This window comes from Tetrao urogallus (assembly GCF_951394365.1).
Source record: "Tetrao urogallus genome assembly, chromosome: 20".
NCBI classification, from domain to species: Eukaryota; Metazoa; Chordata; class Aves; order Galliformes; family Phasianidae; genus Tetrao; species Tetrao urogallus.
In genome coordinates this window covers 746,144-765,884 of record NC_136833.1, presented here as the reverse complement: position 1 = coordinate 765,884, position 19,741 = coordinate 746,144, and the positions used below count along the sequence as shown (strand labels likewise).

At 45.0% G+C, this 19,741-nt stretch overlaps 1 protein-coding gene across 1 annotated transcript in view; it reads left to right on the top strand.

Moving 5' to 3' along the window:
- TSPOAP1 (TSPO associated protein 1) overlaps positions 1-19,741 on the top strand; it is a gene marked incomplete at both ends in the record, with an annotated part of 66,743 nt that overhangs the window by 32,950 nt on the left and 14,052 nt on the right. Inside the window, 14 exons of the mRNA XM_079545226.1 lie at positions 76-165; positions 715-837; positions 1,235-1,339; positions 1,683-1,733; positions 3,364-3,384; positions 5,854-6,037; positions 6,360-6,580; positions 8,737-8,846; positions 10,257-10,366; positions 11,748-12,563; positions 13,106-13,257; positions 14,192-14,785; positions 16,825-17,124; positions 17,405-17,584. Coding sequence (XP_079401352.1) covers positions 76-165; positions 715-837; positions 1,235-1,339; positions 1,683-1,733; positions 3,364-3,384; positions 5,854-6,037; positions 6,360-6,580; positions 8,737-8,846; positions 10,257-10,366; positions 11,748-12,563; positions 13,106-13,257; positions 14,192-14,785; positions 16,825-17,124; positions 17,405-17,584 — 3,057 coding nt within the window. The remainder of the gene's footprint in view (positions 1-75; positions 166-714; positions 838-1,234; positions 1,340-1,682; positions 1,734-3,363; positions 3,385-5,853; positions 6,038-6,359; positions 6,581-8,736; positions 8,847-10,256; positions 10,367-11,747; positions 12,564-13,105; positions 13,258-14,191; positions 14,786-16,824; positions 17,125-17,404; positions 17,585-19,741) is intronic.

Below are 19,741 nucleotides of genomic sequence, written 5' to 3'. Positions count from 1 at the left end.
GGAGCCATGCTGCAGGACAAGGTGGGAGGGTCAGTCTGAGGACACTGGTGTAGTGACACCTGCTGTTTCTGACAGGAGATCCAGCTGCAGGAGGTACAGAGTGAAAATGCACGACTGGCCGAGGAGAACTTGCAACTGAATGAGAAGGCCGGATGGGCAGGACAGGTAAAAAGCAGTGTTCTTGTTTGCCAAGTGGGACATTGCCTTCTGTAAAACTTTCTTAGAAGAATAAGCAGCATACTTAGTGCAGGTGTTTATCTTTAGTTGGTAATATTGCTGGTAGTCATCAAGCCGTAGTGCACTGCAGATTCGAAATGTGTTAGTGGAACTTCCAGTGGTAAATGGAGGAGGTAAATGCAGTTTGAACAGATTATCTTGTTTTTTTCTTTGTTTAATCCCACTATTTAGAATTTAAAAAAAGCTCTGAGAGCTTGTGTGGTTTGTTTGTATCTCTTCAGTAGATAGCTGCTTCATATCCCAATTACTTCACCCCGGCAACAGAGAGCCTAGTGGGAGAAGCAGTGTGTGCAATAAATACATGAGTATTTGTTTTGAGTGGAAACCAGAGGGAGAGGAGGCTGGTGATTTTGATATTGCAAGGAGGAAGCAGGTCTGCAAAACAACCTCTTCAGATAGGAAAGTAAATTGCCCTCCATTATTTATACAACAAATACCTATGGCTACTTGTGCTAATTGACAATCCTTTCTCTTCAGGTTGAATCTGAAAATGCTGACCTGAAGCTGCAGGTTGTTTTGGTTACTAAGGAACGGGATTCAGTAATTCAGAGAAATCAAGGACTTCAAACCAAGCTGGAGAATCTAGAGCAGGTGCTGAAGGTCAGTGGGACCCACGCAGCTGGGAGGACTGTCCAGACCCATAATGCTGGTTTTGGATGGCACAGACTGTCTCTGTTGTATTGGTTTTTCTAATCCACTCTTTTGAGTTGGTGCTCCTCTGGGGATTCTGCCATGCAGTATCCTGGAACGTTGCCTTCCAGAGTCAGCAGAGGGGTTCAGGCTGCTGCAGGGATTTGGGTGGGAGGGGACATAAGGTGGCCATCACTGATTTAAGGATTCTCTTTATGTTGCTGTGGTTTAGTAAGAATTTCTTACTTTCTCCTCTGATTAATGATGTGTGAAATACAGGCCGTGTATTGATTCTATGACTCACGATAGGACACAGGATAATATTTCAGTAATGTTGCCCTAAAACTGCCTGTGAATCGTTCTGCAGCACATGAGAGATGTGGCTGAGCGAAGGCAGCTGCTGGAAGCCGAACATAAGGAAGCACTGCTAGTCCTGCAGGAGAAGCAAGAGGAAGTCAGGCGGTTGCAGCAGGTATGCAGCATGGGGGAGAAGGTACTGGTACTCTCTGGATCCCTGGAAAGAGGTGGGACTGCTGCACTTTACCTCCTTGGAGAAGTGATGTATAGAGGAAATACATGTGCGTCTACTAAATGAGGGAAGCCAGGGATGAATGTCTCTGTGTGTGCCAACCCTTGTACCTGAGTGGAGCCGGGGGATTTTTCCCAGGAGAGGCAGTCTGTCTGTCCATAGACCAAGGATGTCTTCAGTCAGTATGGTGTTTTAAGTCTGAAATGGTGTCTGTCAAGGTGGTGGTGATAGTAGAGGTGAATTTAGGTATGCTGCTTTCTTATTTACTCTGTCTCTCATTTTTTAGGCACAGGCAGAGGCAAAAAGAGAACATGAAGGAGCAGTACAGCTTCTAGAGGTAAGATGAAAGGAAATGAGATGGATTAGTAGCTTTAGGCTTTGTGTTGTTTGTTCTTAATGCCAATTTTCTTGATGCCCTGGATTTTATTGGTTCTTGAGTAGAATATGACACTGTATTGATTTGACACAGCTGCTGTGTACAATTATTGTCTGTGCTGGCAAAGTAGTCACTGGGGATCGAGTTTTCTGTTAAATCCCAGGCTGCTCTGTCACCAAATGGCTTATTTCATTTAGACTGTGCCCAGCAACTGTTTCAGGGATGCATTAAGTAACCACCTTCAGATCCACCTGCTCCATTTCCAGGGCCATCTGCAGGGAGGAAGAATACTTATGTCCATGTCATTTGATATTTGTGTGTACAGGCTCTGTACTTTCTATTAGGGAAGAAAAAAAAAGAAAAAAAAAAGAGAAATGTGGCCATTGCCTATTGAATGATGGCCAAGCATAATGAGTGATAAGGTTTGAGGCAGCACCTTGTCCCATTGGCTGGTCTGGGACCAACTGTGTGAGTGTGGTGACATCAGCACTGACTTCACTTTGCCGTGGTGGCAGACAGCGTAACAGGGAGGGCAGGCAGATGCAATGACTCATTGCTCCAAGATGACTTTGGAGAAAAGCTTTGCTGTGGATTCCTGGAGCTGTAAGGCAGAGCACCAAACCCTGAAACTTGATATGATAATTTCATGCCTGAAGAGAATGGGATAGGTGTGATGGCACAGGGAGCAACTTCTGTTGTCTCTGTCCGTTGGGGTTTTCTGAATACCCAAATACCCGAGACAAGGTAAAGTGCTTCATTTTGCACCTGGATAGTGAGATTTCATACAAAGGAGGCCACGGCCTTGTCAGCAATGGTGACACACAGTAGGAGATGACAGGCTGAATTAGGCTTTGGCTACCGCTGTGCAGTTGCTCTGTGGTTGTTAGGAGCCCAGGAGAGTGGAGCAGGATGCTAAGTGTCCCTGATTGAGGAGATTTCTCTGTGGCTGGAGTGGGCATGACCTGCATGAACTGGAGATCCCCAGAGTGCTTGGCTCCTATTAGCTGGCATTGAAATTGTTGCAAGTTGGGCGGATATCTCAGGGAAGTGATGTGATATAATGTTACATTTCCATGTTAGTTCTGGAGTTTACTGACTGCAGAGACGGGGTCAGAGGTGACACAGGTGCTGCTTTTATGTCACTGGGTATTTACTTGTTGGGCTGCTAAGCAGCCTTTAAGGGGGGGAGGCTTCATTCTTGACAAAGGTTTTCTGAACTAATTCATCAAAGGATTGGAGCAGCTGCTTATGCTTAAACTAGACATCTATGTGTGCTGAGAAGGGAGGAGGGCAATTGTTTTGTTCAGCTTGAGCAGCTGATCTTTTTTGTTCAAAACATATTGTGGAGACCCTCAAAAAGTGCATAGCTACCTCATTTCTGGAGTTGATATGTGGGATTTGGCTTTTGTTTAACAAAACATGCTTGTGTGGGGGTGGAAATCCCAGCACAGAATAAGGCAGACCCAAACTCAGTGAGAAAACAGGCTTATTCAAACTGAGGGTCGGTTGCCTTTGGCAGGTTGTTGGATTGTGGCTAGTGTAACCTCTGATGTGATTTTATATCTCTTTTTGCTTTTCTCCTTGCTATCAGAGTACTTTGGATTGCATGCAGGTATTGCAATAATCCTGTCAAGCAGGACATTTTTCTCTTCTGTCCTGGCTTTGACAGTTAATTGGTATTCCTGTTTTAATTATACTCTGGAAAAGATTGCAAGAGTGTCACCTTCAAGAAATTAATGTAATTAAAGGAGCTTTCACAATGAGTTGCAGAGAGGAGGATTTCCTGTTCAAATGCTTTGCTTTCTCAACCAGTTAGAACGTGAAGCTTTCACTGGGCTTTTTCAGACAATTCTGTTTTGTCCAACTGTGCACTTCTTCCATGTGCTGCATGTATTTGAAGGTCTTCTGGGAACTGTTTGCAGTCCAGGAATGAAACATTTCTTTCAAAACCTAAAAGCAATGGCAACGTGAAAGTGACACAGAGAAAATAGAGATCCTGCTGGTTTTGTAATTGGTTGGAAGATAGGAAGCAGAGATTGTGAATAATAGTGTCAAGGAAGAAACAGGAGCTAGTGAAGTAATTAAGGTGTTGCAGTCCAGGAGCAGTGCTGGTTCATGACAGATTTAGAATAAGGTCTTATATTGAAGTAGTAGTTTGTATCTGATAGAAAACAGCTTTCAGCAGTCCCCTTCAGATGTGACTGCAGAGATCTGTGAGAAGGTCTGAAGAAAAATGGGGAGACTAAATAACATTGACTGTGCAAAAGAATTGGAGAGAGGTAGCAAGGAGAACATGGAGAATACCTACAGGAGGAGATTCTGATAGAGCAGGAGGGTGCCTAAGAGAACAGGGCTGAGCTGGCTCTAGCTCATTGAGGAAACTCAGATTAAATTCCTGGATTGGTGGTTAAACTGTGCCTCCAAGCTCTGCTCCCTGCTCTTGCAGCCTTTTCTGGTAATCACACTGCTCAATCTCAGCTTGGCGTGTGGCTTCTCTTACTTTCCTTTTAGGGTTAGACATGGACACAGAAGTCTCCTCTATCTTCTGTGTCTGGGACCAGATCCTTGCTGGTGCTGTCAGCTCCAGGCCTTGTCCTTAGGCTCCTCTTCCTTGTGCCCTGGCCTCCCAGTGCTGCCCTAAAGCCTCCTGCCTGCCTTGCCCTGTGTGACCCTGTGCAAGTAGTCTGCTAGGACGTACGTGTTCTGTTGCAAAGGAGTCCTGCACAACGAGACTTCAGTCAGCAAGTTGAGCAAGTGGAGAATGCAGATGCTTCTGGGAGTTGCTTGTGACATGTATTGCTCTCTTTCAGTGCAGAAGCAGTTACTCCTTCAGAGACATCAACAGGCAGTTACTGAGGACTGAGAGCTTCTACTGCTTGAGGGGAAACAAGGGATAAACTGACAAGTTTAAAACAGATATGTTATGCTAAGATAAAACTGCATGCATGCTTGGAAGGTGGCAGGGAGCATGCTAGTAAAACTGTGCAGTACTCTGCAACCAGAAAGAAAGCCTTTTCCTGGTCAGAAGTGGTATTTTTAGAGTTGCTTAAAAACAGACTTTCTATCTCACAGAATTCAACTGAAGAAATTGGGAAATTTGCAACCAGCACTAATACTTAATATTTGTTTATTACTTGAAGAGCATGAGCAGCAAGGACGAGATATCTGTCTGGGATAGCAGAGCAAGCAGGTATATGGTGGCCAGAGTGAGAGGAGGAAAAGGGACAGGTGCCTTTGCATTCTGCTAGGAATGCTTGCAGTCAGGGAACATGTGAGGCTGGGCAAGGAGAGCCAGGACTCAGCAGTGTTTCAGAATGGGGAGATCGAGAGATGGTGGAAGGAGAACACTAGAAAATAGATACAGACGTTAGCTAGCAGGAATTAGTCTTCTCCTCTCTACAGTATTTCCCCAGTGCTCCCCTGAATTTCATCTTGTTGAGATGTAGCTTTCTTGTACTCAGCCTGCGTTTTCCTGCAGCAAGTCATTCCTGTAGGACTGAAGGCAAAGTGTGTGGCTGCCTGCATTGCACAGGCGTTCTGCAGTGTGGGCCTTGCTGATGCTCTTTGCCTGGAAGGAGGCAAGGTCTGAAGGGACAATAGGGAGTTCATCCCAGAAGGGTTTGTGGGGAGGCCAGGATAAGGTCATGAAGGCTTCCTGGGAGTGCTAGAGTGATGGAGAGAGAGAGCATTGGGAGAGCAGCTCCTTCTGGAGGTGTGATGTTAATGCTCCAGTAAACCTACAAAGATGTATTGGGCTTTTTCTTTCCAAGGCTTATTTGTCTTTTACTCTCTCATTCTTTCATGTGCAGGGCTAAGTTAGGATATTGAGTTCAAACTCAACATTTAGGGACAATTCCTAATTGTGCTTTTAATCAGTCTTCTAACAGATTTTCGAAGATAATGCAGGTGTAGAGCTGCCAATTCCTACTGACTGTTCCTGGGCAGGGCGTACCTTTAGGTCCTTGGGGTTTGAGACCCACTCTGTTTCTGAAGAGATGTAGCAAAGACAAATGCTGTTTGGAGACCCAGTGGTGGTTTTGATATGGCGGGTTTGTGTCTCATCTCGTGTCTCTCCTATCAGGCTCGGGTGAAGGATCTAGAAGACCAATGCCGCAGTCAAACAGAGCAGTTCAGCCTTCTGTCTCAGGAGCTCAAACAATTTCGACTTCAGACAGGAAAAATTGACCTTCTCACCTCCACACTTGTGACTTCTGAACTTCCTCTTGCGCTGTGCAGCTCTACCCCACAGCCTCACTGGGAGAAGGGTAATTGCTGGAGGTGCCTGCGGGTGTTCTGTCAAGCGTGTCGTTATTTGGATAGATGGGAAGGTGTCAAGAAAGTAATGCAAATGTTTAGTTAACTCTTGGGTTCTCTCTCTCTCTCATAAATACTCGTGGTTTGTTTTGTAGTCACAGAGAGAACCTGATGTTCCTCTGACTAAAGGGAGCCGAGGGTTTTCATTCTGTTGCACTGTTAAATGAATCTCACCTGAGCTACTCTGAAGGGTGCTTGCTCATTCTGATGCTCACTGCTGATCTTGTATTTTGTCTGTGGCTAAAAGTAATGGATAGATTGCTTTTGTTTCAGATTCATCTGGTCCTGCATTGCTTGCTCACCAGAGCACAAAGAAGGTTCACAATGAGGAGACCAATGAGTCGGAGTCGTCACAGCGGGTGCCTGAGGCTGCTGCTGGCTCCCCAGTTTCTGTTGCCAGTTCTCAGAAACAAGCCAAGAAAGTCGAATCTCAGTCGAGCTCTTCAAAATCAGAATCCATGCAGAACAGCTCCAAATCCTGCCCAACACCAGAGGTTGGTATGGGAGTTCCCACTGAGGCTTCTCCTTTCTAGCCAATAGTGAATAGGTGCATTACATTTCTCTAGCTAAATGAAGAAAACTCTAATGAGCCAAGTGAAAGCCTATAAGAAAAATAGAGAAGGCCTTGGATGCCCATGTTTGCAATGCTCATCTGAATGTATTGCAGTGCTCTAGGAAGGAATCAAGTGGGCGTGGAGGAGAAGGCAGGAGGGAAGCTCAGTTGGAGGGATTTGTGGGGAAGCTGTGGTAAGGACACCATGTGACACCTCAGTCATGGTAGCAAATGGAAAAGTTACAAAATTTCAGCATGCTGAAGGACTGTGCCTCAGGAACTCAAGATTCTTTGCTTGCACTCCTAGGTCTGATAATTCTACTTGTAAGACACCATGAGAAGATGCTGCGTTTGTGCTAGCAAAGGGGTGAAGTTAATAGGCTTTGCCTGTTAGTGCCACCAAGATCTAATAGCTGGCAGTTGCTTCTCTTTTCCAGGAGCTCTTATATAGGGTTCATTTAAGCAGTCTTTCATACACTGCTGTACAATTGATGTGACAGCTTAGGCTAAGCTAGCACTGTGAGTGGGGCTGGGTGTGATGATGTGGGAAACAGCTCATTTTCTCTTAATCCACTGATGTTCACTGAGTGCTAAAACCTTGGAGGCTACATGGAATGCCTCATGGTACAATAGAGGACAGTGAGGACTTGAGCTACAGAGCCAGGACACTGGTGATAGATGCTGCTGTGGCAGGCAGTTCCTACCACTGTGTGAGGTCTGAGAAGCTGTCATCTTCAGCAACAAAGTGAAGGTCACACCTGGAAAGGAAAGCATATCTAACTACTGCCAGCTCTGTAGTGGGACACATTGCTGTTATTCAGTGTGAAAGAAGAATTGAGAGCCACCATGCCTCCATGCAGATGTAAGAACAGTCATTCTTTGGGAGATAATCTGTGGTGTGTTTGGCTTCAGCAGCACAGGAGTATGGGAATACTCCAGGGTGTTAGACATGTTTAAAAGCTATTCCATTTCTCTGCTTTTGGGTGTTACAGAGTGCAGCTGTTTGTTGGGGCATGGTGCAGAGCTCCATTTCAAGGAGCACAAAACCTTGAAAAGAGTTTTTGAACTGTTCAAAATATTAACTTTTGCAGTTCATGTACTAGAAAAAGATCTGCTGTGTGTTCTGGTGCCTTCAGTGGACCTCCATCAAAAATACATTTGCCTTGAGGTGTGTTTTAAAATTAGCTCAAATTGATTCACTGGCAGCATTTCAAACAAACACAAGGGAAATGCATTTCTTCAGAAAGAATGATTGCTTTATGTAACTTGCTGCCATTAGATGTGAAGTTTCAAAATGTCAGTCATAAAAGCTTGAGACAGTTATCTGGAAGATTCTTCTGGCAATAACATTCATGGTACAGACCCAGCTTTGGAAGTTCTTCTGTAGATCACTGCTAGCAACTGAGAGGCTGCACAAAAAGATGAGAACTGCATGCTTGCTCTGCCTCTTGTATGCTTTCCTTCTGTGTGTACAACTTACTGTTATCAGAGCCGGGTGTTTGGACTAGGTAGAGCTTTGGCCTGAGCTGGTAGGGCACTTTGATGTTCTGAAAGTACATAAATGTTATACTGAAGCATATACAGGTACTACAGGGGACTGACTGAATGGCAGAGATCGGATACAACTGTCATTTTGCCTCTGTTCAGATTACCATTTATATTTCATACAAGACTTGGATCTGGCAGGAAGTGATTATACTGCACTGCAGATATGTAGGGTGAAGGGGCTTTTGAGAATCTCAAGTCTGGTTTCCCACTCCCATGGGGTCTGCCACCAGCACTGCCTCAGTGTGACCATGGCTTTATTTAGCTGAGATCACCCAGCTCTATGGACATCGAGGTTGCATTACCTTCTTGATTGAATAGCTTTTGCTAATGTTCACCTGGAACTGTGGAAATTGCAGCTTGGAGCTGTGTTTCTTGGTACTGCTTTTTCACTCTAAAAATGATAGTTCCAGACAGCCCTTGTCCAAGTGGCCAAATTCTCCTCCTCCATCAGCTTAGAGGATTTGTTCACTGCTGTTGGAACTCTTTGAGTGTTCCTTTATTCTGGTTTTGGCCATGTCTTATCCTTCATCTTTCATTTTATAATTTCAGGTGGACACTGCAAGTGAAATGGAAGAACTGGATGTTGACAGCATCTCTCTGATGCCAGAGCCAGGCAGCCAAGGCCCTGCGAAGCTCCAGGTCTTCTTGGCTCGATACAGGTATCATGTCATCTCCTGTGCTCCCTGAGGTTAGACAAGTTATTTTGTTCTGTGGCACTAACTGCTCTGCTGTTAGGTTGGGGGTTTTTTTTGTGGCTTCTATTTCCTACACAAGCAAATCCTGTGCATATAACTCAACAAAAACATAGCAAGATAATTAGCTATTCAAGGCACAGCACTGGCTGCAACTTTTCTTACAAAAATAGTATTGGATAGAAAACAGAGATTTGAACTGATCCATTCCCTGGTTTGATTTCTGCTGGATTAATAGTTTTCTCCAAGGAAATCTTATTCCAATTAGGAAAACATCAGCACGGAATTCCCAAATCTAAGCTTTTGGCTGAAATCCGTGTTGATTGTTACAGAATGTAGTAACAAAGAGGCAAAGAATGAAGCCAGAGTTTGCAGATCACTGTTGCTATCTGTTGAGCTGCTGTGGTCAAATCAAATCCTCTTCTACAGTTCCTAGAATACTGCCATGTCATTCAGCTTTTAGTCTGTGGACTGGGAGGAAGTGGGATGATTCTTTTTTAGGAGCAGATCAAATATGATCTTTGTCTTCATGTGCTGCTTTTAGGCCCGTAAAGTCTCACTCAGCTTAGACAGGATAGCATTTCTTTGGCATGCTGAAAGCCCTTCTAAGGACTAAACAACAGGTGTGGGCAGTAGGTGCATACAAGATTTCTTATGTGACTCTTTCCTCTAAAAGTCCTTCTGATCAGCTCAAGGACCTGTGGGTAGGTGACTTAGAGCTACCTGGAGCCTGCCACCTATCACCAACGTACTTATTTACCACTTCAGTGTGTTTTTGGACTGCCATGTAGAGTGTGGAGTTGTATAACTTGAAGGCAAAGAACTGGATAATTAGAAAGTAAAAGGCAGCAAATGTTTTCTTCATTCATACACAAACATTCTTCTTGCACAAATCAACTCATTCTTAGGGTTTTAAATATGGGAATTTTGAGATTCTTTGTGGTGCATGAGGTATGTTCTATGTGCTTTTGGCACTTCGATTCAAAGCTCTGGTTTGCCAGAAATATGGGGTGATGTGTATATTTAAGAGATGCAAGGGAATCCAAGGATGTCTAATTAGAAATGCACAGTCCTACAGCTTACTTGACACATTCAGGCACTCAGGTAGTTCATACGTTGTTAAAACACTTACTTGAGTCGCTCTGATCTGTTCTTTCAGATGTCTCAAGACATCTGTTCTGCTACTCTGAAAAGCATTCCTACCTGCTGTTTGGACACGGAGCAGTGTGGTATTAGTTATATACAAACACACTGAACTGAAGCCTTGACCTTTGTGGAATTTGCTGCTGAGCTGTAAGCTGATCCAGCAGCACAGCTTGAAGGTGTTGCTGTGAAAACTGGTGTATGAAGTGAGTTTTCATGTTGTAACTATTTCAGCTACAATCCTTTTGATGGACCTAATGAAAATCCAGAGGCAGAGCTTCCACTAACTGCTGGAGAGTACATTTACATCTATGGAGACATGGATGAAGATGGCTTCTTTGAAGGTGTGTTCTAGTGGAAAAGGAATGTGACTGAACTGCAGTGCAGATTTGCTCTCTTAAAAAGAAAAAAATGAGAGGAATTTAGTGAATCCTAAAACCTCAAGATAAATGTTTTTTGTCCAAAGTTAGTTTAATAGCGAGGAGAGCAGGACCTGTTAGAAGAGTTGATTCGTGTCATGATTAATTTAAGCCTAAAGCATGAAATCCTGGTCTGGTGAATTCAGTGGCAGTTTTGCCACTACTTTCAACAGAGTTCCAGGTTTCATCTGCGTGTTGTTCCTCCCTGTCCAAGGATAGCCCATGGATTCCTTCTCCAGGTAGTCTCTTACCCTCTTCCCAGTGGCTGCATATTGAACCCAGCACTGTGGGCAACTGATAGTCTTGATTACCTTGTACTCTTTTTGGCAAGTAAGGTGTAAGCTAAGCAGCCCAAACCACAGTCTTTGTCCTGTTTGGCATTTGGCAGCAAGTTTCTCTTTTGACATATTTTCTTTTGAAAACATGATCTCAGGTGATTATTAGGCAGATGGAATGGAAAGCAGGAAATCTGGACTGTAAATCTGTAATGAAGTTTCCTTGTAGATGTAGGGTCCTGATTTACTCAGGTGCTTTGCAAGAGCTGAGGCAAATGCATGCCATGTTGCACTGCTTGCTCCTTGACTGTTCTGGCTCTTTCATTCCTTCTATTTCCAAGCTTCTCATTTGTTTGTTTATTTATTGTTTAAAGAATAAACAGGTTATTCTTTACTAATCTTTTCTGCTTTCCCTGCTTCCAATTGATTTGCTGTAGGTAGAATGTGAAATTATGTACAACCCCAACGCACTGCTCATTTGACACTGATTTGATGGTTCTTGCACGTATCAATATTGTGCTATCAGTCATCCCAGTGGGTCTTTTTGGGATATCTTTATTACATAAGCTGATATAACAATGGAGCCAGGTCTGAATACGCAGCTGGAAAGTTGGACTTTCACAAGGAATTACTGTGAAAACCAAATATGTTTGGCTGGGAGAAGATGTACAATGTGCATAGTTTGGGAAAACTAGAAGAAAAGACATTGAAGTTAGTAAAAGAGCTGTGTTGAGAAACAACAGAATAATAAACAAGGGAAAAACATGAAGCTAATTACATAAGACACTTTCTGGGTAGCTCACTATGAAGTGTTTAGAGCAGTGAGTTTTCTCACAGTGGACATCAGGATGTAAGTAGAGCAGCTCTAGGAAATGGAGTGAAGTTGCCCAGGATAACCTCCCAGAGCTTTCTTTGTTCCTGACTGCAGTGCAGTTATGACCTAGTATAGATGTTGTCAGGTTGTCTTCACAGATGGGTTGGAAGATTGAATGGTAGGTGCAGTGGTAACAGGTTTCCTGTTTTTTGTTTAGGGGAGCTGATGGATGGCCGGCGAGGGCTGGTCCCCTCCAATTTTGTTGAGCGAGTTTCAGATGATGACCTCATGATGGTTCTGCCTTCGGAGCTGAATGATCTCACCCATAGTTCATACCAGGAGAAAAGTTTTGTCAGTGCAAGCACCAGCAGTGGAGATAAGAGTGATTTCTCCATTGAAGAGAGTAGCATCAGTCCGTTGGTCAGTAGAGCAGAAGGAGACCGGGAGGAACGTGTTAGTCACACAGCAGTGCCTTACCCGAGAAAATTGACTCTGATCAAGCAGCTTGCCAGAAGCGTAGTTGTAGGCTGGGAACCACCGCTGTTGCCTGCTGGCTGCCCAGACATACAGAGCTACAATATCTATGTGGATGAAGAGCTACGGCAAAATGTGAAGAGTGGCTTTCAGACCAAAGCAGTGATTGAAAAGCTGGATTTAAAGACAAAGGCTTACCGTGTGTCTGTGCAGAGTGTGACAGAGAAGGGCAGTTCTGATAAACTGCGATGCACTTTCTTTGTGGGGCAAGATCTGTGTGTGGCACCGACTGTGCTGAAAGTCAGAAACGTCACTGCCACGTCAGCAGAGGTCACGTGGCTTCCCTGCAACAGCAATTACAACCACGCGGTGTATCTGAATGGGGAGGAGTGTGACATAACAAAACCAGGGGTCTACTGGTACACCTTCTGCAACCTGCAGCCCAACACTCAGTATGTTGCCAAGCTGGAGGCCCGTCCCTTGAGAGCACTGTGGGAAGAGGTCTCAGAGGGGCAGGAGCAGAACTCAGCTGTGATACACTTCACTACCCCGCTAGCAGGTATCAGAGTAGTTGTGCCCATTGCTATTGTGAAGGGAGTGGTTGGGACAGAAAGCTTTGCCAGTTCTTTGGTGTAAAGCCTTGGGGTGAACGGAAGCAAAGCCTGTCAGGTCCCAGAGCGTGAGGAGGTATCCTGTTTTGTCTTAATACTTCTTTTGTTTTAAGAGTTTATTATCTCTTCTGTTTTCATCTGCTCTTGAGAGACCTCCCCTTTGCTGATTTGAGCAGCATGCCTTCTCAGGGTATGAACAGTCTGGTTTGCTGTGACCTGCACTCATGTTGCTCTAAGGGTTGCTGCATCTTGGCCTCAGCTACTTTTGCAAAGTTTTGTTTTCTGTGCTTTAAAGCTTTCCCAGAGTCAGAGCACCTTACTTGTTCTGGCTTTGTCTGTCACTTCCCAAGCAGCCAGTGTAGTCATTCCAGTGCAGTTCTGCAGCGGCAGGTCTGGTGTGAGAGTTTTCTCTTAGATACAAACCGGGGTTTAGCTTGTTGTGATGCTGTAGTGAGGTAAGCAAGAAAACGATCCTTTTGATCTTTCCCAGGCACACCTGATGCTCCTCTGGATGTCCAGGTAGAAGTTGGTCCCTCTCCAGGAATCCTTGTTATCAGCTGGTTACCTGTCACTATTGATGCTGAAGGATCTTCCAACGGAGTTCGAGTCACTGGTTACGCTGTGTATGCGGATGGACAGAAGGTGAGGGGAATGATATCAGAAAAGGTACAGTGCTTGGGCTGGTGGGTTTTTTTGGCCGATGCCTACCAGAAAAAGGCATCTGTCAAGATTGCTGATGTGCTCTTGATGTAACTGAACAATAAAAGTTTCCGTGGCAGGACCCTTCACCAGCAAAACTGGAGAATCAGTGTGAGCCTCCTCTGTCTCACTCTGGGCACTGGCTGGATTCTTGGGGAAGCAGTGGGTTTGTGGGGAACACACGTTCTGACTGTTTCAGAGTGACAACAGTGAGAATCCACAAAGAGCACTGCTGGGTGTCACAGTGAGTTATAACTTCTGTGGGATGGGCAGAGAGAAGCAGACAGCCTTGGCAGCGCTTGGGACTTGTCTCAAACTGAGGAGTGAGGTGTAGTTCTTTAAATTAGGAATAGGTGAAGGGAGAGATGCCCAAACACCCAATATGAATGCCAATAAAGAACCTCCAAGGATTTTCTGTATTGCAGGTGGCCTGCAGTTTTATGTGTGCATGATGGTGTGCCATCAGCCATGGGGGAGGTAAACCACAGCTCCTGAAAGGAACACAACACTGAACGGAGTGGTGCTGTGTTGGATGACTGCTGTTTGTCATGGAAATTCTTCCATAGCATGCATCAAAAAAACAAATATGGAAAAGTTTTGCCAGAGTGAAAAAGAGGCAAAAAAAAAAAAAAGGTGGCCTTCTAAAGTGCAGTGAACAAAAATGGTTTACACCTGGAGCAGAAGAGAAGATAGACTTTATAGACTATCCAGTTTCTCAGATGGTAACAGCAGCAATTTCTCTGTACCATTCATTCTTTGTTGTTACTGTGCAGAAGGGTGGAAACAGCTTTAGCTAACTTTGGGTTCAAGAACTGCCCTTCTCAGAAATACTGAGCTGCACACTGTAATTAACTGCTTCCTGCTTCTTTGCTTGCAGGCAATAGAAGTTACTTCTCCAACGGCCGGGAGTGTCCTTGTGGACCTGTCCCAGCTTCAGATGTTCCAGGCGTGCCGAGAGGTTTCTGTGAGAACAATGTCCCCATATGGAGAATCAGTGGATTCAGTTCCAGCCCAGATTTCCTCAGTCTTGCTGAGAGCCTCTCATTGTTCTTCACCTTCAGATTCTGCTGGTTCTACTACTTTTACCTCTAGACTGCCCTGTGGGGAATCCAGGGGCTCTCTGCCTGCACGCAGCCCACCCACGCACCACATGGCTGCTCTCCTGCTTCAACAAAAAGTCCCCACTGGTAGCTCAGATGCCAAATTGACTGATCTCTCCTCCAGCCACGATGGCTCAGCACGATCTCTGCCAGAGAAAGCCTCTTCGCTGCTGCAGCTCTCTTTGTCCAGCGCTCCCTTGGTGCACACCTCAGGCACTTCCCTGCTGGGATCAGATGCTGCACAAGACAAGAAATGCCTGACTGTGCCTCCTCAGCAAGCAGGCAGCACAAAACTCCCGGGTGAGGGCACAGAGCCTGTCTCCTCAAGGGAAGCAGAATTGGAAAGCCTGGGTGAAGGGACAGAAGTGCTGGTAAGTACATGACGTCTCCTGCCCAGTACTGCTGGGAAGGAAAATGAATCATTTGGGGGAATGTAACAGCAAGCTGCTAGCGTGCAGCCATCCAGTGGCTGGCAAATCAGCAGAGTGTTGTATATGTGAAAGAGCAGTTGAATCTCAGTGCTTGGTCACATGTGTACAGGCAGGGCAGGAACAGAATCAGGAAAGCAGGAATTCCTCTGGGCTGGGTGCTGAAAGGGATCTTCTCACTAATAGTGATGTCAGTGTTGATTTGGCATTGCTGTGGTCTTTGACTTGCAGGAATCATCTCCAGTCTGGTGGATTTGGGCATTGCAGAGCAAACACTCCAGCAAATGGGGGCACCTTAGTGGCTGCCTAGCCTTGTCTGGAGGAGAGTTGGCAAGCTGTCATGACATTGGGCATTTGAGAGCCTCTGGGGTAGATGGGTGATTTCAAGGCTTTTTTAAGATGGTGGTGAGAAGTGTCTGGGAGGTCTTTGAGAAAAGAGGTGAACTGTCTGTAAGGTGCTCATTCTGTGATGAGAGGGAAGTAGGTCCTATTGCTGTGTGAGGTGTTATATCAGGGAAAGTTATCTTTTCCCCGTTCTCACCTTTCATGCTGACCAGAGGCTCACAAAAGTGCTTCAGACCATCAAATTCAGCAAGACTGTTAATGAAGGCAGTGTGAGCTCAGAGCTGGGTAGAAGGGAGGAAGACTTTTTTAACTGCTTAAGCATCAGCAGCTGTGTGGGCCCAAGATCAAAGGCCACATAAATACTTAATAAAATTGAGACATAAAATCAAAAATTACAGCTGTCATTTTCCATGCCCCACTCATTTGCTGCTCTGGCACCACAAGTCAGTCATTTTGATTCATTTGCCCACATTTAGATGTCTGGTGTAGATGGCTGCACACGACTGAGTTGCTTTCTCTCCTTTGTAGTCAGAAGAACAAAATTGGTGCTTCAGAGACACAAATCATCTTTGTTGCTTGAGATGTCTGTCTTCATTCAGCTGTTAACAAAGGGAAGCAGGGCAATAGGAGTCTACCTGGTAGGTTAAATATGAGGTCCAGGCCTGCCTAACTTTGCCCTGAGCCCAGGGGACATTTTGAAGCTGCAGTGTAAATCTCCTCAGAAGTCTGTTTGTGTAGACATCTTCAAAGTATGCCTAAGCCACAGTTGCACTCCGTTGCAGTGCAGCTGTCTTTTAGATAACTAGCTAGCAAAGGAGGTGACTGATGAAAGCCCATCTGCCTTACTCTCATCATTTTTGGGGGTTCACTCCTCCATCTCCCAGAGATTTCCCTAAAAATCAGACTAAGATGACTGGTCATAAAAGGCAGAAACAACTATTGGGCAGAAAGCAAGATTTAAAATCTCTGTAATTTAAGTAAGTGACCTAACTACTGTGCTGTTAGTACACCGTTGTACTCTCTGTGTATATTCTTCTTCACAGCACCCAGAAGCCCCAAGAAGAGCTGGGGTAGTGCCCTCACCTCCAGCTCAAGCTATGCTGTAAGCTGGTTCTTAGGATGTTCCTCTGGAATGAGAGAATGAGAAATGGCCTGGTTGTGTAGGTTGGACTCATCTTGCTCTTGCTGCTGTAAAACTGTGCAGGGCTGTGCAGTGCGCAAAGCAGAGTGCTATAGCAGAAGTGCCCTGTGTCCACTTGCAGTTAATGGTAGGGAGGAGTTAGTTCAGAGCTGGCCAGCCTTTCAGGCTACCAGTTGACTGCCAGGACCCTCCTACACTGACACAGAACACGTGGTGTTTCTGACAGTTTGGGAGCCCTTTTGGCTCACAAATATTGGATGGTGCCTCCCCTGAGTTTCTTTGCTCCTTGACAAGAAGGGGCTGGGGGGAAGGAGAGCCACAGACTGCTGTCGTTGGCCTCTGGGCTGCTGGCATAGACACCAAGAACATCTCAAACTGTCCTTAATGGTCCTTTGCAGAGGAACGGAAATAGAGCGTGCACCTGGGGGCTCAGGAATGGTCCTGCAACAGGTGCTGTGGTTATCCTGGTGATGAATTTTGTTTGTTTGTTTCCCAGCTGGAGCAAAACATAACCAAAATGCCAGAGCTAGAAAGCCCAACTAACGGTAGCCTGAAGATACACATGGAGACCTGCCATACATGCTCTGTGGAGTCACCAAAAAGTCCCAGTGCTGAAAGAGAGACAGAAGCAAAGGAGAAGAACTTGAGCCCAGAGCCCGTGCCCTCCCCCGACCTGGCTGAGGAGATGGAGGGCACCTCCCGAGAGGCAAACATGGCTGGAAGCAGCTGTCAGGAGTTCCTGAGGTTATCACCTAGCAAGGAGGTGATGAAAGAAATGTCCAGAGTGAAAAGAGAGGTTTGTTTTTACCTTGGATAGATTTCTGCCAATGGAGGGGATGTGGATTGTATTTGATGTGCCTAGGTTTTGCAGTTTCAAGTGAAACTTTTCTTTGCAGGCAACAGAATGTGTCCGTCAGTTTTGTGTGTCTGTGCACATGTTTGTGTGTGCACGTGCCAGTTGCTGCACAGAGTGCTGTTCATTTTGTTTTTTGCCACACTTGACCTGCACATGTACTAGTGAATGAATGCTCAAACAGACAGGGTGCCTGAAATAAGTCTGCTTTGCTTTTCCACAGCAAGAAGAAAAAATGTCTGAAATAGGAAGACGACAGCTGACTCTTTTTGCTGAGCACAACCGTAGTTCAGACCTTTCAGATATATTGGAGGAGGAAGAGGAAGATGAACTGTCTTCAGAAGCTCTGGATGAGAAGAAATGGGATCCAAGAGAGCCCTGTTACAGGGAGAATGGGGAGAAGGTAACCTGTAGCAGAGTTATGCTTGTGGGGAATGCCAGTGCAGCCATCCCATGTCATCAGCTCACAGAGGAGGCTGGTTTGAGCCCAGCTCTCAGCAGTGCTTGGCTCAATTCCTGCCTGCTCTTCTTTTATTCTCAGTGTTGTCTTATGCTAGTAAAATGCAAGTTCTGTGTGAGAGCGGCGGGTGTTTGTAAATAGTAAATGTACTCAGGGTTTAATTAGTTGGAAAAACACACAGTGTAATGTGAACTTTAGAACCCAGGGTGAAAAATCAATCCTATTGATCATGTTCTTAATATAGATGTAAACAGTGAGCACATAGGAGTTTGTGAAGTCTGCCCGTCTATAGATCTCGTCCCAGTCCACCATCCTTCCAAAAGCAAAGCAGAGGCATTAATGCTTTGGTCTCAGTCCTACAAACATTCCTGAACATGAATAGCTTTGTTCAGATGGTTTTGTTTAGATCTTCGTGCTCTCAATGAGGGTGGATTGCACATGGGAACAGTGCCATGACTTTGCAGTTAGATGTTACAAGTGAGAAAGGACTGCTGAAGTGGAACCATGAGAGATTTACACATATACAAGTTCAAACAGTTAAAACGAGTTAGAGTGTTACAATGCATCTGCATCAGGAAATGTGCTTAAATCTGCATGACTGGAAAGTAGGATGTAATCATACAAATTATGACAGTTGAAATGAGTATGCATGAGGGAAATTACGAAGGGTGAACGGCTGAGAAATTAGAAAGATTTGAAGGAAATGTGGTCTGCCTTTATTAAAAGAATGTGTCCTAATTTATGTAGAACAGATGTAGTTCACTGCTGCTGACCTTTATAGCTCATAGCCTGCAACACAGATGGAGTGAATCTGGTGAGCATTAAATAGTCAGTAGCAGAATGTGTGATGAATCTGGAGTAAATTTGCTGCTGCTCTTTTTCCCCTTCTTGAGGGTGGGGTGGGGAGGTTGGAACTGCAGGGCAGCATGTCAGGAGCTTGAGGAGAGCCTGGTAGCGAACCACGAGGCACAGGTTCCATTCACTGCTCTGTGGTGTGGGAGAAGATGATGGCAGAAGTTCAGCCGAGCCTCAGCAGAGCAGTTTCCTGGGCTTCTGCATGCTCAGTAACATTCTGGCTTATTTCGGGTCTCCTCAGCCAACTCTTTTAGGATTTGTAGGATAAGGAATGGAGGGGCTCTGATTATAGATTATATATGTTTGACTTCTAATAGATTATTTAGCTTTCCTCTTGATTGTTAATGGACTACAGAGTCCCAGATCCTTCTCATGTTATAGAATTTCACTGTCTTTCTTTCACTTCTTTACATTTACACAGCTGCAGCTTCAACTCCCTAGGAACCATTTAATGTACCAAAACTCAAAAGCAAAGGCCACAACTCCATAAATGGCTAAAATAAGTGTTACTGGTCTGATTTTTATGGTTGCATTTGTGAATTTGTGTATTAATAATTGCTGCTAACAAGTGCTTAAGGGGTGGAATCTAGAGTGCATGTCCTGTGGGGAGAGTGTTCGGAAGCTTCCCGAAACTGGTCTGGCAATGAGGAGATCCAGTAGCTGCCTGCAACTATTTGAAAGATGCTTACAAGGAGAAGAGTGCCAAAGTCTTCTTGTTGGTGGCAAATAGTACAGAAACAGGCAACAGCCACAAGTTGCAGTGTGGTTCATGTTGGACAGAAGTACAGAATCTTTTCCTAGGTGAGAGTTGCAACCTGGGGACAGATATCGTGGGTCAGAGGTGGAGGAGCTCTGTTCTTTGGCATTTTCAGTCCTCAGCTACACAACTTTACACTGCTTTAGTGTTGGCAAAAGTCTTGCTGCCAAGTAGATTGCACATAATGCAGTCCTGCCCTTGCAGGAGATTCAACTAGAGATCTCCAGAGGTCACTTCTAACTCTTTCTAAATACAACTCAAGACCAGCTTTTGTTTGGAAAAAGTTATGGAAGATGGAGTGATCATCAGACAGCTTGCAACTGCCTTTTTCTCCCTCTGTGGTTCAGTTTTTAGTTCTCTCTGTGTTGGCATCCTCATGGCTGTAGCTTAAAGCATCAGTAGCTACATAAGTTTTGTAACTTGTAAATGTTTTTAGAACATGTCGTGATGTAAATTGTTAGGAAGGTTGGAATACAAACCTCCAGATC